At 41.6% G+C, this 21,440-nt stretch overlaps 1 protein-coding gene across 5 annotated transcripts in view; it reads right to left on the bottom strand.

Moving 5' to 3' along the window:
• The window catches only part of sytl5 (synaptotagmin-like 5), a 204,821-nt gene that overhangs the window by 81,955 nt on the left and 101,426 nt on the right, over positions 1-21,440 (bottom strand). For 4 of the 5 annotated variants that reach the window (XM_072260486.1, XM_072260482.1, XM_072260483.1 and 1 more), the window contains one exon: positions 12,661-13,122. In XM_072260486.1, coding sequence (XP_072116587.1) covers positions 12,661-12,779 — 119 coding nt within the window. In that variant the 5' untranslated portion in view covers positions 12,780-13,122. Of the gene's footprint in view, positions 1-5,711; positions 5,795-12,660; positions 13,123-21,440 lie in introns of those variants that run through there. The other variant, XM_072260485.1, reaches the window with a different exon arrangement.

The following is a 21,440-nucleotide window of genomic DNA, read 5'->3' on the forward strand; positions in this document are numbered from 1 at the left end:
TCCATCATTCCACGTTACTGGGAAAATGCAGCTATACAGGACGGCCAGCAACAGGCTCCTTGTTCAGCCTGGTGCTGCATGTTTGTTACCCCAGCCCAACAAACTGGCACACAAGTCCTGCAGAGTACGGGACACCCAAACAAAGTGTGCAGTGACTGCGGGAAATGGCCATTCAAGGAAACATAGATGACGAGAGACAACAGGTCCAGGTGAAGCCCCCTTTTACCCAAGGACTCCTAATGAGGCTAGTACAATCGGCTACTGAGGGGTTGTGTTGGCACTAACTGCCTCCATTCTAAGAAAATCAATAGAAGTGATATCTGCAATGGGGACCTTGGAAAATGCGATAGAGGGGAAGAGCCAAATCCACTCTTACTCTGTCACACCCGAGGCATTGGTATCCCAGAACACTGAGCTGCCAGTCCTGTCCTTCTTCCAGCTATGTGTCCGTTATGGCCACAATATCCCAGTCCCTACAGGCAGCCCGCTTCCACAGTTCATCCATGTTACTGTTAAGCTATGTGCATTGAACTAGGTGCAATTTTATGCAGTCCTATCTGCCCTTTTCCTGCAAACCTGGCTATTGTAATTGCTAAGCCTTCACTTTTTGGTTGCTGCACATACCAGTCTTTTCACCGACTTCACTCTCCAGGGCCATTGCTGTACCAGTCCACTTGAAATACTCCCTGGCGGCAAAAGCTGATTTTCCCACAAGGATACTTTCTCCCTCAGGTCCAAGTGCAACCCATCCCTCTCGTACAGGTCAACTCTACTCTAGAATAGATCCCAATGACCCATGATCGAGGGATGACTGCACAAGTGCGTGGATGTCAGTGAGTTAGACTGGCGCAAAGTTTAAAAGGAGACAGCTTTACAGAGTGGGTGTCAGAGGTGCAGGCGCCAGAATAGAGGGAGGCAGAGTAGAAGGGCTTCAGTAATAACTGGTTGAGGCAAGGTAGGTTACCTATGAAGAAAAGAAGCTGGAAGTATGTCTGTGAGGCTGGTGTTCTGTACTGGGTGTCAGATGTGGGATGTCCGGGAGACTCCCAGCCTCCTGGAAGGCCTCATCTGCACCAGGTGCGTTGAGTTGCAGCGCCTTAGGAACCGTGTTAGGGAACTGGAGCTGTAGCTCGATGACCTTCATCTGGTCAGGGAAAGTGAGGAGGTGACAGAGAGCAGCTAAAGGCGAGTAGTCACACTGGGGCCTCGGGACACAGATAAGTGGGTAACAGTCAGGAAAGGGAAGGGGAAGAGTCAGGTGCTAGAGAGCACCCCTGTGGCTGTCCCACTTAGCAATAGGTACTCCTGTTTGAGTACTGTTGGGGGGGGGGGGAATGGCCTACCTGGGGAAACAACAGTGGCCGTGCCTCTGGCACAGAAGCTGACCCTGTGGCTCAGAAGGGTAGGGAAAGGAAGAAGGCAGCTGTAATAGGGGACTCTATAGTTAGGGGGTCAGACAGGCAATTCTGTGGACGCAGGAAAGAAACGCGGATGGCAGTTTGCCTCCCAGGTGCCAGGGTCCAGATGTTTCTGATTGCATCCGTGATATCTTGAAGTACAGCCAGAGGTCATGGTACGTATTGATATCAACAACATAGGTAGGAAAAGAGAGGAGGTCCTGAAAACAGACTACAGGGAGTGAGGAAGGAAGTTGAGAAGCAGGACCACAATGGTCGTAATCTCGGGATGACTGCCTGTGCCATGTGACAGTGAGTATAGGAATAGAGTGAGGTGAAGGATGAATATGTGGCTGAAGGATTGGAGCAAGGGACAGGGATTCAGATTTCTGGATCATTGGGACCTCTTTTGGGAAAGGCACGACCTGTACAAAAAGGATGGGTTGCACTTGAATCTAAGTGGGTCCAATATCCTGGCGGGAAGGTTTGCCAAGGCTATTGGTGAGAGTTTAAACTAGAATTGCTGGGGGGTAGGACCTGAACTGAAGAGACAGGGAAAGGGGCTGTTAGCTCACAAAGCTTGGAGACAGTGCGGGAGGGAGGATAGACAGGTGATAGAGAAGGGACGCGCTCAGACCAATGGTTTGAGATGTGTCTATTTTAATGCAAGAAGCATCATGAACAAAGTGGATGAGCTTAGGGCCCAGATAAGTACTTAGAGCTATGATGTTGAGGCCATTATAGGCAGTTGGATGGTTCAGGGGCAGGAATGGTTACTTAGAGTGCCAGGCTATAGATGTTTCAGAAAGGACAGGGAGGGAGGCAAAAGAGGTGGGGACATGGCACTGCTGATCAGAGGTACTGTCACGGCTGCAGAAAAGGAGGAAGTCATGGAGTGATTGTCTACAGAGTCTCTGTGGGCAGAAGTTAGGAACAGGAAGGGGTCAATAACTCTACTGCCTGTTTTTTTATAGACCACCCAATAGTAACAGGGACACCAAGGAGCAGATAGGGAGACAGATTCTGGAAAGGTGTAATAATAACAGGGTAGTCATGGTGGAAGATTCTAATTTCCCAAATATTGATTGGCATTTCCCTAGACCAAAGGGTTTAGATGGGGTGGAGTTTGTTAGGAGTATTTAGGAAGGTTTCCTGACATAATATGTAGATGAGCTTACAAGAGGAGAGGCTGTACTTGATCTGGTATTGGGAAATGAATCTGATCAGGTGTCAGGTCTCTCAGTGGGACATCATTTTGGAGATAGTGATCACAATTCTATCTCCTTTACCATAGCATTGGAGAGGGATAGGAACAGACAAGTTAGGAAAGCGTTTAATTGGAGTAAGGGGAAATATGAAGCTATCAGGCAGGAAGCATAAATTGGGAACAGACGTTCTCAGGGAAACGTACGGCAGAAATGTGGCAACTGGGTTCACGTTCTGCACAGGTAAGTTCCAATGAGTCAAGGAAAGGGTGACAGGGTATAGGAACCGAGGTGTACAAAGGCTGTTGAAAATCCAGTCAAGAAGAAAAGCTTATGAAAGATTCAAAAAATTAGAGATCTAGAAGATTATAAGACTAGCAGGAAGGAGCTTAAGAATGAAATTAGGAGAGCCAGAAGGGGTCATGAGAAGGCCTTGGTGAGCAGGATTAAGGAAACCCCAAGGCATTCTACAAGCATGTGATGAGCAAGGGGATAAGACGTCAGAGAATAGAACCAATCAACTGTGACTGTGGAAAAGCTTGTGTATGGAACCGGAGGAGATAGCAAAGATACTTAATGAATACTTTGCTTCAGTATTCACCACGGAAAAGGATCTTGGTGATTGTAGGGATGACTTACAGTGGATTGAAAAGATTAAGCATATAGACATTAAGAAAGAGGATGTGCTCGAACTTTTGGAAACCATCAAGTTGGTTAAGTCCCTGGGACCGAACGAGATGTATCCCAAGCTACTGTGGGAGGCGAGGGAGGAGATTACTGAGCCTCTGGCAATGATCTTTGCATCATCAATGGGGATGGGAGAGGTTCCCTTGTTCAAGAAAGGGAGTAGAGATAGCCGAGGAAATTATAGACCAGTGAGTCTTACTTCAGTGGTTGGTAATTTGATGGAAAAGATCCTGAGAGGGCAGGATCTATCAACATTTGGAGAGGCATAATATAATTAGAAATAGTCAGCATGGCTTTATCAAAGGCAGGCTGTGCCTTACAAGCCTGATTGAATTTACATTGATGAAGGTAGAGCAGTAGATGTGGTGTATATGGGTTTCAGCAAGGTATTTGATAAGGTACCCCATGCCAGGCTTATTGGGAAAGTAAGGAGGCGTGAGATCCAAGGGGACGTTGCTTTGTGGATCCAGAATTGGCTTGCTCACAGAAGGCAAAGAGTGGTTGTAGATGGGTCATTTTCTGCATGGAGGTCAGTGACCAGTGGTGTGCCTCAGAGATGTGTCCTGGGACCCCTACTCTTCATGATTTTTATAAGTGACATGGATGAGGAAGTGGAGGGATGGGTTAGTAAATTTGCTGATGACTCAAAGGTTGGGGGTATTGTGGATAGTGTGGAGGGCTGTCAGAGGTCACAGCGGGAGATCGATAAGATGCAAAACTGGGCTGAGAAGTGGCAGATGGAGTTCAACCCAGATAAGTGTGAGGTGGTTCATTTTGGTAGGTCAAATATGAAGGCAGAATATAGTATTAATGGTAAGACTGTTGGCAGTGTGGAGGATCAGAGGGATCTTGGGGTCCGAGTCCATAGGACACTCAAAACCACTGCGCAGGTTGACTCTGTGTTTAAGAAGGCATACAGTGCATTGGCCTTCATCCACCATGGGATTGAGTTTCAGAGCCGAGAAGTAATGTTACAGCTACATAGGACCCTGGTCAGATCCCACTTGGAGTACTGTGCTCATTTCTGGTCACCTCACTACAGGAAGGATGTGAAAACTATAGAAAGGGTGCAGGGGAGATTTACAAGGATGTTGCCTGGATTGGGGAGCATGCCTTATGAGAATAGGCTGAGAAAACTCAGTCATTTCTCCTTGGAGTGATGGAAGATGAGAGGTGACCTGATAGAGGTGTATATGATGATGAGAGGCATTGATGGTGTGGATAGTCAGAGGCTTGTTCCCAGGGCTGAAATGGTTAACATGAGAGGGCATAGTTTTAAGGTGCTTGGAAGTAGGTACAAGGGAGATGTCACGGGGTAAGCTTTTTTTTTTTTTTTTACGCAGACAGTGGTGAGTGCATGGAATGGGCTGCTGGCAACTGTGGTGGAGGTGGTTACAATAGGGTCTTTTAAGAGACTCCTGGCCAGGTATACGGAGCTTAGAAAAATAAATAGAGGGCTAAGGGTAACCTTAGGTAATTTCTAAGTAAGTACATGTTCAGCACAGCATTGTGGGTTGAAGGGCCTATACTGTGCTGTAGGTTTTCTGTTTCTAAGCCAGCTGGTGGCGTAATGGCATCAGCGCTGGACTTCGGAGTGAAGGATCCCGAGTTGGAATCCAGCCAGCTCCCCTGCCACGCTTTCCATCTGTGCTGGGTTGAGTGCTGAGCTAGCAACTCGGCCTTGTAAAAACAAGAAAGCCTGCTAAAAACCCTGTCATTACGGCGTTCCGATGACTCTGCTCGGAGTTAAGGGCTTTCTTCTTCTTCTTTCTGTTTCTATGTTTCTATGAACCTGAACCTGCTCTTTAGACACACATTCATCTGGCCTATCTTTCTATTGCAAGACTCAATGGCATATAGCCCCAGGACCAATTTAGAAATCATTACCCTCAAGGCTCTGTCCTTTAATTTCTGTTTATTGTTAGTTTATTGCTGACTGTAAAATTTCTCCATTTTCTATTGCTTGATCAGTTCCTTCGTATTCACTTCATTTCTTAAAGTTAGAAATGCTACCTCCAGGTTCTTTTGAATGTTTATGCCTTTTTAATTCTTCCAATGTCATCAGCTTACTTCAATTTACCTTAAAAAAAGTATCAGAATTGAAAAATATAAAATTCAATAAATTAGATTCTGAAAAAAAAACATTGAAATATTATCCCTTTAATGCCTTGTGATACTCCCAAATCTGTTGAGTATAATTAATTATGGTTTGTATTCAAAATATAATTTAGCTTGCTTGATCAATATTGTGGTACACTAACTTGCTGTCTCTGATTACTGTCCTATTGTAAACAGACAGTCTAAGCATTTTCACTTTCCCCAGTAGGTTGTATGGCACAGATTCCAAACAGAACTTTCTTCCAGCTTTCTCCCTACAACTTTCACTGCATGGGTCTGGCATTTTAATAGACTTATTCCTCACCTGTTTTGGTCCCAAAAGATACAATCACTTATTAGGTGCATCCAAACATTGCACTAGAATTCTTTCTCTTCCATCTTCCACTCTTCACGTACCGTATGCCGGACAAAAATGAGTACCCACTTGTGATTGCATTGACCCTTTGTTTCTTCATTCCTCAGGATTTGTAAAGCAATAGATAGTAAAGTGAGATTAGGGATGTGTCCAAAGTTTGCAAAGGAGAACCCAACTGCTATGGATGTTCCTACAATAGCAGGAAACACGAGGAACATGAAGAAAAGTGAGTGATCATTACTTTTCTGGTAAACAAATCAAATGATAGCAGCAAATTATTGATAACTGAACATTTACAGAGTATGATGTTTGGGATAGGGAGGAAAAAAATGGATGGAAAAGCAAGGACCGAAAAGAAGCCAAATTGATGGTCTTAATTTTGTTAGGGAATCCATTATCTGTAATCATAGAAACATAGAAAATAGGTGCAGGAGTAGGCCATTCGGCCCTTTGACCCTGCACCGCCATTCAGTATGATCATGGCTGATCATCCAACTCAGAACCCCGCCCCAGCCTTCCCTCCATACCCCCTGATCCCCGTAGCCACAAGGGCCATATCTAACTCCCTCTTAAATATAGCCAATGAACTGGCCTCAACTGTTTCCTGTGGCAGAGAATTCTACAGATTCACCACTCTCTGTGTGAAGAAGTTTTTCCTCATCCCGGTCCTAAAAGGCTTCCCCTTTATCCTTAAACTGTGATCCCTCGTTCTGGACTTTCCCAACATCGAGAACAATCTTCCTGCATCTAGCCTGTCCAATCCTTCAATCCAATCATTTTGGAAAAGGATGAGATGGGATGGTCTAAGCAGTGAAAAACAACTTGGAGATAGTATTCAGGACTGGGATAGTGAGTGTGGTCTGCAGGCAGGGCAGTGCTGTTATGGATGGCTGAAGTAGGGGTATACCAGATATTCTCATGAATTACTAGATTGCAATTAAGGGAAATGTTTCAGGAAGGCAGATAAAGTTTTTGACAAGGCCAAGGCCAACTGAGTGAAGTTTAATTAACAGCTGATGAGCTGCACTAAAATAGGTAATGAGGTTTTATATTAGGTATTTGCTAATTTGCAAATGGAGCAGAAAGATATAGAATTTTCCCTAAATTGGTAGGCAAAGGCAATGTGAATGGGAAAGGCATGTGAGTGAAGGAGATAGAAATTGAGGGAGTGGGAGGGTGTTGGTGGTTGATGGGAGCTGCTTATTGAACAGTGGAGTAGCAGAGAGGAGAGGCTGGAGGAGTTCAGTGGTTTTGGGTGTCACACATAACATCAGATCCAACAGAGAAGTATACAAAACCCTAGGACCAGGGGAGGACTGTTGTCGTGGTGAGTGGAAGGGTGGGAAGACATGCACCTATCTGTGGGATTAGTGTTGACATGGGATATGAAATACAAAACAGCATTTACAGAGTGCTACAGGAGCAGCAGGAGAAGTTCTGAAGGTCCTGGGAATCCAATAGCCAACAACTATTTCTGTAACTGAGGAAGAAAGGTAGAATAAATTCAACAGCAGGAATAAAAATAAAACATTCAGAGGTGTATAGGAAACAACTGGAACAGACTAACAGCTATTCTGGTGTAGAATGTTAAATTTGTTTGAGGTTACCAGAAACTCAGGCAGTTGAGCAATCAGAAGTGGCAGGATAAATTCCCTTTACACACCATTTCTCTAGAATTTCTGATTTCTCAGCATCCGATACAAGGAAATTCTAACCTAGAGTGAGTAGTACAAAATCCTCAATCTTTGTAAAAGTTTTCTAATGCAAATTAAAATCTATAATGTCCTATTGTCAAGATAAAATTTGAAGACTGAGGCATCGTCAGCTCATGCCTACAAAAATATTTAGTTATTATTCTTAACATAACATAACATAAAGATGTCAACGAACAATTAAAATAAAATGACTGATTAGAAACAGTGATCTACAAACACTGTTTCTAATCAGTGTTTGAATTGATCATGTTAATCATGTATATCTAGTGCAGTGTTGAGAGAATGAGGAAATCCAAATAAATATCAAATATCACTTGGAATAAAGTTAAAGAGCAGTTGAAGGGAATATAAAATCAGACATAATTAGTCTCCATTAAATGGTATTGTGATGTTGAAATTGTACATGGAATATCATCTGAACAATGTTGTGAATAGTCTGCTGAACAGGCTGTAAATATTACCAAAGCTGAAAACATTGAGTAGGAAATTGAGTCTGAATACATTTTTAGAAAAATGCTAAGCATAACACATTGAATAAATACTTCATAGTAGGAATAGTTGGATTTCAGAATAAATCACTGCTTCCATTCAGTTGAGCTTGCTGGAATGCAAGAAGCTTCCCAGGAGTGGGAAAGTGTCACTGACAGCAACAGGTTTCATGCACTTGAAGAGAAATGGAAGTCGTCTTGGACAAATCAGGTGTCTTTCCTCTGGAGAAATGGATGAGAGCTGTCCTAAAATTAATGTATATAGAAACATAGAAACATAGAAAATAGGTGCAGGAGCAGGCCATTCGGCCCTTCGAGCCTGCACTGCCATTATGATCATGGCTGATCATCCAACTCAGAACCCTGTACCAGCCTTCCCTCCATACCCCCTGATCCCTTTAGCCACAAGGGCCATATCTAACTCCCTCAAATATAGCCAATGAACTGGCCTCAACTGTTTCCTGTGGCAGAGAATTCCACCGATTCACCACTCTCTGTGTGAAGAAGTTTTTCCTAATCTCAGTCCTAAAAGGCTTCCCCTTTATCCTCAAACTGTGACCCCTTGTTCTGGACTTCCCCAACATCAGAAACAATCTTCCTGCATCTAGCCTGTCCAATCCCTTTAGGATTTTATATGTTTCAATAAGATCCCCCCCTCAATCTTCTAAATTCCAATGAGTATAAGCCTAAACAACAGGAATTCTGCAGATGCTGGAAATTCAAGCAACACACATCAAAGTTGCTGGTAAACGCAGCAGGCCAGGCAGCATCTGTAGGAAGTGGTGCAGTCGACGTTTCAGGCCGAGACCCTTCGTCAGGACTAACTGAAGGAAGAGTGAGTAAGGAATTTGAAAGTTGGAAGGGGAGGGGGAGATCCAAAATGATAGGAGAAGACAGGAGGGGGAGGGATAGAGCCAAGAGCTGGACAGGTGATAGGCAAAAGGGGATATGAGAGGATCATGGGACAGGAGGTCCGGGAAGAAAGACGGGGGGGGGGGGGACCCAGAGGATGTATAAGCCTAGTTGATCCAGTCTTTCATCATATGAAAGTCCTGCCATCCCAGGAGTCAATCTGGTGAACCTTCTTTGTCCTCCCTCTATGGCAAGGATGTCTTTCCTCAGATTAGGGGGCCAAAACTGCACACAATACTCCAGGAGTGGTCTGAAGTCATTAATGAGAGTAGACTCACATGAGCACTAACACTGGCTTGGAAAGGTTGGATTGGACCTTTTTGTGCCTTAAAGTCTATGTAATCACCATGCATGGGCAGAATTTGCTGTTTCCTTTACTTAATAATATTAGTGGGAGGAGAAGATGGCGATGCGACACAGCACGCGCAGCTCTTCGGTGAAATGATATCTTATTTGTAAGTAGGATGCCGTGCACAATTCTGATTTGATGGAGACAGACATGAGAAGCACAGAGGAACATCTGGAGAAACTTCTGAAATGTCCGGTTTGCTGTCGCTGCTACTGTGCGATCGAGAATCTCCGGAGGGAAGGCCCCAAAATCCCCGGCTTTGCCTGCTGCTGGCGACCGAGGCTGGGGTCGAAGCATTCGGCAGAGATGGTGCTTGGTACTCGGTGTCGGAGGGCTGGTCAGAGGCTCGAAGTTTTCAGACGACTCAGAGTCAAACTGTGGTCGGGCATGGCAGGGAGAGTTTTCTTCCTTCTCCCATCTGCGTGAGATGTGGGACTGTCGAGAGACTTAACTTTTTTTTACTATGCCCATGACCTGTTCGTCATCAAGTTACAGTATTGTTGCACTTTTGTAACCATATGTTATAATTATGTGATTTTTGTTAGTTTTTCAGTCTTGGTCAGTCCTGTGTTTCTGTGATATCACACCGGAGGAATATTGTACCATTTCTTAATGTATGCATTACTAAATGACAATAAAAGAGGACTGCATGTCTTCATAATCTAATCTAATGAACATATTTTTGTGACCATCACAACCTTAAGTTTTGAGCATTAATTTGGAAGCGTTAAAACACCTTTGAACTGTAAATAATTATTCTTTGACAGGAATCTCAACCAAACCACATTTAGCCTTCCTCAAAATTCTTTGGTTCATTTTCCCAGCAAGAGATAATTCGAGTAGCATGCCGTAATGCAAGGAATGTGAGGAGTTATGCAAACAGGGATGAAAGATAGTAAAATTTACATATACTAGTCATGAAAACATGCAAGCTTTTGTGAAATCTTTGCCCTACCCATCCCATCTGGTACAACAGTAAATCAACTTCCTTGCGCATCCACTTGTTGCAATTCCAGTGACCACAACCCTAGTGTGGAAATAATGTCACTATTTCCTTAATTGCTTAACATTAAAAATATAAAATGTGAATGAACATACAAAAACAGGCTTAATTTAGCAATCCTAGGGGTACCATGTTAAAAGTTTCTGGCTTGCATGGAGGAGGAAATCAACATCCATAACTAAGTACTGTGCAGTCTTTTAGTACTATCACATCAACTTTACAACATAGCCCAGGAGCAACCTTGATCTTAGCTACTGGCAATAAAAAGGATAGATTTAGTTTATATGTATTTTTAAGAGTGTTTATAAAATGTAGGAAGATACTAGTATAAATTTTATAATCACAATGATAGTAAAATATCTTTAGATTTACTGGAATTACTTTAGAATTATCAAATTCTGATGTTTGCATATACCTGCTTAATTGTGTAAATTCAGAGCAACAGAGAGGGTGGCATAGTGGTTAGTTTAACACTTTACTGTGCCAGTGACCTGAGTTTATTTCCCACTGCCGTTTCCACGTTCTCCCCATGACCACTTGGGTTTCCTCCAGGTGCTATGCTTTCCTCCTACATTCCAAAAAATGTAGATTAATTGGGCGTTTGGGTGTAACTTGGCGGTGGGACTCATTGTGACAGAAGGGCCTTTTACAGTGCTGTATCTCTAAAAGGAATGTATTTACATTTATTGCATTTTATTATTATTATTGTGTTAGTCATCCTTGGTGTTCTTTGTGCTGTATCAGATCAGGAGTAACAGTCATTTCATTCTGCTTTACACCTGTGTACACAATATTACTAAACCATCTTAAATCTTGAAGTAATAGGCACTGTTGCAGTTTTAACCAAGACAAGCACAGAATCATTAGCATGATGTAAATTTTCATCTTATTTTATAAATGTGATATTTCACTGCTGATTTTTTTGATGAATTATGTATAGCAGGATTTTTTAATGCCATATTAAGCAATTGCAGTTAATTCTTCTCCAATCTTATATGTAATTTACATATGTGATCGAATTCCCTCAGAATAAATATTTCAAAGCTTAAATAGCTGAAAAACCTATATATTACCGTAGTTTGTTTTATTTAATATTTTCCTACCACAGCTTCTTCAATTTGATTGGTTGCTTAATCTGCTTGATATCATTGCTTGTGAATGCCCATAGTCCACATGATTCTGCATTCCATTACTAAAGGGGGAAAATGTAATCTGCAGAGCTGCTGGTGTGTTTTCTTTGAAAGAAGTGAGCATCATTCCAGTTTCATTCAACAGCAACTTGCATACCGAATGAGGATTGTAGCAAAAGCAAATAAAAATCACAGCAAGTAGATGCATACACTATGTACAACTGCATAATAAAACCGTTCATACTTTCTCTCATGTTGGCCTGTTAAAATTGTTGGGAAATACCCTGGATTCCAAATGGTATCCACAAGTTGAAAGGAGGAAAATCAAATCCCACTACTTGGCAGATGATAAATAGGGAGTTAAAGACATGTTAGCCTGAAGTTAGTTGTCTTGAAAATGTTTGTTTTTTTCATTATTATTATTATTATTATTACTACTACTACTACTATGAGGTAACAGGGCATTTAAAGGATAGGAGCCGGTAGGGCCAAAGTGGATTTATAAAAGAAAAATCATATCTGACAAATCTGTAGGAGATTTTTTTTTTGAGTTTTGTAATTAGCAAATAGGCCGGGCATTAGTGTAGCGGTTAGCATTAACACTATTACTGCGCCAGTGACCCAGGTTCACTTCTGCTGCTGTCTGTAAGGTGCTTGTACAATTTCCTTGTGTGTTTCCTCCAGGTGCTCCAGTTTCCTTCCACATACCAAAGACGTATGGGTTCTTAGGTTAACTTGTCATGTGGTCGTAAATGGGCAGCCTCGGCTTATTGGGCCAGAAGAGCCTTTCACTGTGCTCCACATCTCTAAATCGATTAAAAATAAATAAGGCCGAAAAAATGTAGATATGGTATATTTGTACTCTTAAATGGAAGAACAGGGATAAGCTGAATAGCCTATATCCACTTATTTTGCGTCAATTCTTCTGTACATAAATTCCCCAGTGAGGGTTGGGTCATTTGACTTAATCTTGTCACTCTTGGTCTTGCATTGACCACCAAAAATGCATATGAGTGGAATAGATTGCATTCCCTTGCCTTCTAATTCCAGATGAAGAAATATATCTTTAGTACTATGTCTCTCACCTTAATTTTATAACTCAAGGTAGTACTTCATGTTATAAAACACAAGGCGCACCAGCTCATTTGCCTATGAAGAGTAATGAGTATGAAATACAAAGCTTTTGCATTGCTGAGCACTTTCTTGGATGGAGTACAAATTCACTTCATTATGTTGACCACTATTAGTAAATTTTTAATATAAGCCAATGGCCAACCACCCCCACCCTCCCCACCACTGACCTTATTCTTTTCTCTTCAGCTTTTCTCAACACTTCATCTCGGTTTAAAACTTCTAGAATCATTTTCTTTTCATCGTCCAATAGGAATGACAGATTGACAATCTCGGTGTTTTTGGACATGCTTCTGCAAAAGTAATGTTCGTTCTGCTCTTGGGGTCTAGTGATGACTAGCTTTGGAGAAAATCACTTGCCGAGAAATTCAGGATACAATGAAGTGAATGTGTTCAATTTTACATCTTGGTTCAAGGTAGAAATTGGTCCAGTCTTCCCAATAACCATGATTAATTGCACGATTTCCAAGTACAATTCATCTTAGTTGGTTTATTTTGAGGTTGTTCAGTTTAGTTGTTTGGTCTTCGAAGAAAATTTTAATGGTTGCTGTTAAGAGACAATAATGCCTTCCAGATCCTTAGTATTGATTCTCTTGGTCACATATATTTGCAAACTTTAGCCACCTTTAATGCTGAAAAAAGAAAACAAAAATATCAAAATATATTCTCTAAAAGAAATTAATATCAACAATTTATAATGGGAGAGATGTATCCCATTATGAATGAAGTTGAACATAAATGATCAACTTTGTCAATGTGATCTCATGAATGAAGTAATACATGGTAACTATCTCATCTTGCTTCATCATGCTATATATTTACGAGGTGCATTTTCAAACATACATGAAACATTTTTCCTTCGTTGTCTGCTTGAAAACCCTAATTTACAAGGAGTAATTGATAAGTTCGTTGCCTAAGGTAGAAGGAGTCAATTTTAGAAAACCTAGCACATTTATTTGAGTGATTATGCAGAAAGTTTGAAGTTGTTAACTCATCTCCTTCTACCTTAGGCCACGAACTTATCAGTCACCCCTGATGAGTTATTAACTTCAAACTTTCTGCATAATCACTTGAAGAGTTGAACTGCATGTGCATGTAACAAGAGCTGTATAACTCATCTCCTTCTACCTTAGACCACGAACTTATCCATCATCCCTGCTGTGGACACTTTCTGGAGGTTCAAGATCCATATGCTCCACGACCCCTGGACTAAGTGTGTAAATGTAGGAGGGGACTATGTTGAAAAATAAATGTGCTCGGTTTTCTAAAATTGACTCCTTCTACCTTAGGCCACAAACTTATCAATCACCCCTTGTATAATAAAGCTGGTGACTGTTACGTAGCAGCTATATGGGACAAGGAAGCACAGTCTGGAATGGAAGATGCTCAATTCACCTGTAACAGTGACTTAATTTTTTTCCACCTGGAAGAATTTTCCAGACAATGCATTGACCCCAATGAGGGAATTTGGGAAGTATGAGGATTTTGGAAAATACTTTCAACAACAAGGACCAACTTAGTCATATCAAAGAGTTGCTAACAGTGTCATTGTTTCACTGATTTCCTATAAATAGCATGATGCCTCGTGCACTGACATTGAACATTCCACGGCCATGAATCAAAAGAGATACCGAATAATATTTTTACATGCATCTTATTTCTTCTGAATCGCATGATACAACTTCCTCATTCCAAAGTAATAATATGAGTACTCAGTATTCAGAATCAAGGTGTGTGTGAGCAGAGCATCCCAACATGCATGTTGGCAGCAAAGCTGCTTTAGCACTACAAAGGCCAACCAGTCTTCACACGTAGTGATATGCAAATTGGAAACAGCAGTCTGTGGACTCCACAACATTAACCCCAGAAGCCTCAAGCACTGGGGTGAACATAGGCAAGAAAACCTATTCTTCATTACCATCCACCACCATCCTTCTGCTGATGTATCTGTGTCTCTACATATCAGACAATGGGACACAGAATGTACTCTTGAGGAGGAACCTCCGTTTCCACGACCGAGAGTCACTGGGAAGCAGTGACACTGAATGCGTTGCAGAATCCTGAAGGGCAGACTCTGAAAAGTACAGCACGCAACTAGGTCCTTTGACCCATCAAATGCAGAGGGACATCCTACACTAATCCCTCCCTGATACAATTTATTCCTTCCACATTCTCCATCTCCAAACCCAACCAACGTCTCCCCCAACCTGCCAAGGTTCCCCCGCCATCATACACTCTGGGGCTGTTTACAACTGCCAACTACCAACCTGTGGATTTTTGATATATGGGAAGAAACTGCAGCACCCGAGGAAACCCATGCAGTTGCAGGGATGCAAGGATCAAAAACCTCCTTGATTACCATCTTCCATCCTTCCACTATGCATGAACTAATGCTACACCATGTTGAACAATACTTGGAAGCAGTATTGAAAGAAGAAAGGGGACAGAATCAAACACAAGTCACAAGTTCAGAGATGTGAACTGCATCAATGCATCTGACATAACTGGTGGACTGGTATGCAGCAGGTAGTAAGTAAATGAGCCAACATGAGGGATAATCTGCTTGATCATATACTCACCAATCTACCTGGATGATCTATGACAGCGTTGGGAGAAATGACCAAGCAGAGTCCTGTGGAGACCTTGCTTTGTCCTGTGTGGTACAGCAAATGTGAAATGGGACTCAACAGTCCCAGCAACTCAAAGCCATGCATCCACATATAACCAAGATATCCAGCACCATGGTTTGTAGAGGTATGATCTGACATATCCCTCACTCTACTATTATGATCAAGTCATATGATCAGCTCTAGCTGACTGATTGCAGAAGGACACACGCCAAACACAACTCCAATTGAAGCTGCAATATGCACGCAAACAGTAAAATATAATGAAATAGACAGATCCAAGTGATCCCAGAACTAAAGAATCAGATTGACTTTCTGTAGTTCTCGCGCGTTAATGGTAGATGACAATAAAACAGCAAACTGGAGATGTCAACTTAAACCATTTCCCCCTCTCAGTGATGACATGACCCAACATGCAACCACTAAATACAAGGCTGAAGTCTTTGTATCTATGTTCAATCAGAGACAACAATGATCTACTTCTCCTGAGGTTTTATCATAGAAGCTGGTCTCCAGCCAAGTTGACTCAACTTGTAAAATGGGGGGGGGGGGTGGGGGGGGGATGAGAGTGACTGGATACATCACAAGACCATAAGACATAGGAGGAGAGAGGCCATTCAGCCCATCAAGTCTTTCTCTACCATTCTATCATGGCTGATCCTGGATCCCACTTGGAATTTACATAGCAGAATCTACAGGACCGGATAACAGCCCAAGTATTAAAACTGAAGATGTGTGTTCCAGAACTAATAATGCTTCTAGACAAGTGGTTTCAATACAGTTACAAATCTGACATCTACCCAGTAATGCACTTGCCTACAGGAGTACAGCTCTGTATAATCTCAACACCATCCGGGATACAGTAGCCCACTTGTTGGGAGCCCATCCTGCAGCCTAAATTAATAATTCCTTTTTATTACCTGCATACAATGGCAGCAGTTTGCATATTTTACAAAATGCATTCTACTTACTCCTATAATGTTGTTGAGTTCAGTCCCAACAATGATGAAGCATTGGCGATATACTTCTAACACACCCAGAGTACTCCGGCAACACAACATATCTCAGGACTCAGTCTCTCCAGGCTAAAGTTTTGGGTTGAATCTTCGGATTATAAAAGAACAGGCAATATATACTGGCATTTCACAAATGAAAACTGACAGCAATATCTAGAGATCTGAGACAGCACCACTCAGTATAACCTACAACACAACACATTCTGCAGCTTTTGGAAATCTTGAGCACCCCTCACAGTGAATGCCAGATGACCTCTGCCAGTCAGGCAGCATCTATGAAGGGTCTCGGCCTGAAACGTTGTCTGTTTGTTCCTCTTCTTAAATGCTGCCTGACTGGCTGAGTTCCTACACTGTTATTCAATGTATCCTGCTAGCAGCTGGCCAGAAAATTAAGGAACTGCTGAATTTTTAAAATTATCAACTAAATATTGTACAAACCAGAGAGGCAAGTGTTAACCGTTTACATTAATGCAATAAAGTTATTTTGATAGCAATCTATCCGGAATGTTCTGACATTCTGATGCTAGACATTTTGCTGCATTACTGAAATGTGAATCATCCATTATATTCTACCAATTCAGGGAGTATGCTTCCCACTAATCCTTTCTTCAAGTGACCAATTTGATGTCTAATGTCCTCCTACTGCTAGATGTGAAGAAACATATGATGAGCCTTTTGTTCTTTGTAAAAGTATCTGCATGTATGACTCATCCACCTCCAGCTGCTATACAAATAGGTGCAACCTAGTTACTTTTCCAGACATCCTACTCTGCAAAAACTCATTTCAGGGAGGTAGCACCCCCGGCCCCCGCAACCCCATATTCCCCCCCCACCCCCCGTCGACCTCCAAGGGTGTATGTAATACTTTGTTTAGTGATTTTGTCTGATCTGTAAACCAAGTTGGGTATATGCAGAAAATGTGACATTAAAATATGTACTTATATTATTATGTTTATTCTATTACAACTTTAAGCAAGTCTACAGGGAGTTTGGCCTCATCATGTAGGACATCAATAGCGTAGCTCCTTAGCAGCCAGCCAGCTAGTTTAAATAGCGTTAGCTATGCTATTGAACGAATGACACCTGTTAAACTCACCTCAACATGTCTTTTACATTTTAACCCATCATGGACAATGGAAAAGTCACTGTTGCAAACAGTGCAGTGAGCAACACTGTCATTATTTCTGACCCCTATTAGGCAGGGGTACACTTTAGTGTAGTCTGGGGTGAAGTGCATTTTATATATTTTTTTGAAACACTCTGCCATGGCTGTGCAGGACACGAAACTGAACTGATGGAGAGACAGAGGTCGACTGTAAAGCCCATCCACAGAGAAAACTGATAGGTCTACTTAGAACAAAGAGAGACCAATCAGGATGCTTGCTCTCGCTCCCACTCTCGATCTTGCTCCTGCTCCCGATCTCGCTCCCGCTCTCGATCTCGCTCCCGCTCAAAAAAATCAATTTCTGGGATATTGTATATAATTTGCGGGTGTCAGGGAGCTGTCATCAATATGCAGGAGACTCCCGGAACTTCCAGGAGAGGTGAGAATTCTGCTTTTCATGGCACATGTCTTGACCACGCAAGCTGAATCTAATTGGAGACACCTTAAATTCTTTTGGACATATGTTATGGTAAGCCATGAATGAAATTAAAATTATTGATCCATTCCATCTGCTGTTACTATAACATTCATGCTTGTGTGAAAATTGCAAGCATGTTCTCCACAAGAGATTTCCTCTTAGTACCAAAGCCGTGAAAATGACAGTCTACATGAACTACTTTGATCTCTCAATTTCTCTTTGATTCAAGGTTTGACTGTAGTATTTATAATTCATTCTAATATTACTCCTTCATAGTTCATTAACTTTTAAGATCACTAATTTTAGGCAATAACTTTCCTTTCTTTTTCATCACATCCTCTTCCTCCTACCACCATCCTCTCACAACCCACACTTTTTAACCTCTCATTCCGACTGCCTTGGAATTTTATTCACTCCCCTTTTTTTGCTCATCCATCTCTACTGTTCTTTTATGTTAACAATTAAGCATTATCCAATTCCAATTTCTTGCAACTATGATCACAAAAACTTGAAATTCACAGGGTGAGGGGAGAGGATGTGATTTCCCCATAAAACTGCCAGTGTTTCCTACTGTACAATAAAAATCTCAAAATTCACATTGATCCGGACACTGGTGATGTTGGACTATCAGATTTTCTGTACTTTTGGATGCTGTAACAATAGGACTGGCGTACAAGAGACTGGCTTGACCAAGGCCTAATTGACTAGGCCTAAGAAAATGAAACATCTCATTGAAATAAACAAATTTCTGACAGGTTGGACGCAGGCAGAAACATCCTTAACCTAGGGGATATGAGGATCCACAAGGGGTCACAGTCTCAGGGTACAGAACATAGAAAAGGAGAAATCTTTACTTCAGAGAATGGTGAACGTACGGTATAAAATACCCTATCATAGAAAGCAGTGGAGGAAATGGTTGCAAATTATATTTAAGGAGGAGAAAAAGATTTCAAGTCACAAAGGTCTTCAAAAAGACTTGGGAAGAGACCTGGCATTCAGTATTGAGATAAAGTTCGACCATAACCACACAATGACAGAGCAGCCTTGAAAAGCCAAAAAATCTACTCCTGTTTTTCGGAGAGGAGTTTAGAGTGTGTGTTGTCTGATAAGTGTTCAGCAAGAAAATTTCTTAAGCCAGCCAGAGAGAAAGAAGTCTTCAGTTCAACAGCAAGGACCTGATAAAACTGGTCCCTGCCAGGTAACATATTGAGGAGTCTGAGATTCTTTTAGGCCTTGCTTTTGTTGTGAGCAGATATCCAATATTAAAGCTGCATTGCACAGTCTCATTGTTATGCATGCCTTCACGCAATGGCTCTGCGTCAAGGTATGGAAACCACACAGGTGCAATCTAATTTCAAAAGAAATTCCTTTGTATAGGGGATTATAAAAACATGCGATACAGAAGAATTTCCAATCACGTCTTTAACAATGATAGAAAAATCCAAGTGCCGAGTGTGCAGTAGCCATACCACAACAATTTAAATTCCCAGTAAATCACTGACTCAGCAGGAAAGACTGCAACTAGCTTGGACAACGGGAAGGAAGGAGGCAAACAAGTGTTGAATATTTTATATCCCAAGTGTGATGAGATGGCAAGGTACTTTTAAACAATTTATCAACACATGCTACAAGACCTATTTACTGTTCTACCCATTTGAGGATATTATTTATCAAGGAATTGTGACATTTTCTCTTTTACCAAAAAAATTCCTTCATTGACTTTGTTTGCTCTCTACACAGCCCACTTTTGAATTTATGAACACTATTTTGAAGTCTTCAGCTTTAATTATGACCTCAATTTGTTGTCAGCTACAGATTCCAAAATCCTATTTCTAGAACCCCAAGCATCAACTTTAATTAATGTTAATTAGACCCAGCTCGGTCTCTTTCAAGCTTTATTGGCAGCACACCCTGTCTTCAGAGAAAGGACTTTATAGGTTCAAACCAATAAAATGAATCAATCACAAAGTTCCACATCAGCTGGAATGCTATAATTTTGGAAGTCCTGAGTTCTGATGAGTTTTGAACTATGAGCTCCTCAGTTCACACAGCAGGATGCAGCAATTGAAAAGTCGAGAATGCAAATGATGGAAATTTGAAATAAAAACATATGTCGAGAAATATTCAACAGGTCAGACAGTATAAAAGGAACATAACATTTCAGAATAAAGAACTTCTTGCCACCCAGAACTTCTTTATTTCTTTCTATGTTGAATTCGTCCCTTCTCCTTGGTCCATTTCCTTCCTACTTACACTTCTCACATCTCCAATGCCTCAGGCATTTTGTAAGATTCTGGCTTCCTGGTCCCTCCTATCTGACCTTCATCATCACTGTATAATCTCTCCACGTCTTAATCCCACATTAAAATGGTCCAAGGGTTCACTGCTTCTTTCCTAATCAGAGGCCCAAACCAGCACCTGTTTGCACAGGTGTTTTTTTTAAACCTATGTAACATTTTTCAGATTCTATGTGCAGTTATTGGATATCATGAGGGCCAAAAGTACACCTGCCATTTCATGGGATATGTGGAGCAGTCTTTGTTTCAGTCTTTGGAACTCTTTCTCTGTTATGTTGTTTCTTGTACTCGTACAGAATCTGAAAACATGCTTTCTTTTGCTTTAATTGCTTCCTGCTCTCACTTGCATATTATCCATTACAGATTCTTCCCTTACATTTTTGTACCTCTTCATCTTGAAATTGTGCGACCCAAGCTTTTAGAATTCTACACTGGGTCCCAATGTAAACTCTGTACATGACAAGTGTAATGACTCCCACAGCTTTCCTGCCTATACTTCCATTCACCCTGCATCCTTTGAGGACTTCATTGTATTCTTCTAGTTCCTCCATCTCCGAGTTTCTCCACTTAGATCCTCAGATGTTTCTCTTCTTGAAAGAAGGCTTCTACTATAACATAATTGTCAGATTTCTTGACCACATGTCATTCTTTTTCTATGCCTCTTCTCTCATCCCTTCTCCTCCAAGAGATGACAAGATGAGAGCTCCCCTGGTGTTCAACTCCCACCTCACTGGCCTTTGCATTCAATTTATCATCCTTCAAAACTTTTATAGCTTCAGCAAGATTGAATTCTCCTCTAGCATTTGGGAGGGATTGTTCCTTTCATGACTCCCTACTCCACCAACTATTGCCCTTCATATGCCACTTTCCCAGGCAACTGCATATGACACATCCATCCTTTCACCCATTCCCTTCTCACTAGCAAAACAGGTGAAGCAGAAAATCTCTTGTACTTCTTCCAATGAAATGTTCATAATGTGACCTCTTCTATATTGGTGTAACCGAAATGCTGATTGGGTGAGAGCACCTGCATAAAAAATCAATAGGGGCAACCTTGAGCTGCCAGTTCTTTTGCCATTTTAATTCCCCATCAATCTTTCACTCTGAAATGTGTGCGTGGCCTTTTGCATTGTTATGACAAACCCAATGTAGCTTTGAGCAACAACTTGACGTAGCTGTTCTCTGGACTCAACATGGAATTCTACAACATCAGGTAGCTCTCTTTCACTGGTTGTATCAGAATGGGCCATTTATGCTGCAAGTCATGTGCATGATTTTGGCTCAGCCCTTCAGCTTCCTGATTTGGATGTATCCTACAGCCTTTCACAACTTTTCATGCTTCTATGTTAGTGTTCAACCCTCCCTAACTGCACCCATTAACACATCAACAGGATGGTATCTAACAGCAACTCAAGCTTTACCCTGGA

The sequence above is a fragment of the Mobula birostris genome, chromosome 6 (assembly GCF_030028105.1).
Source record: "Mobula birostris isolate sMobBir1 chromosome 6, sMobBir1.hap1, whole genome shotgun sequence".
NCBI lineage: Eukaryota > Metazoa > Chordata > Chondrichthyes > Myliobatiformes > Myliobatidae > Mobula > Mobula birostris.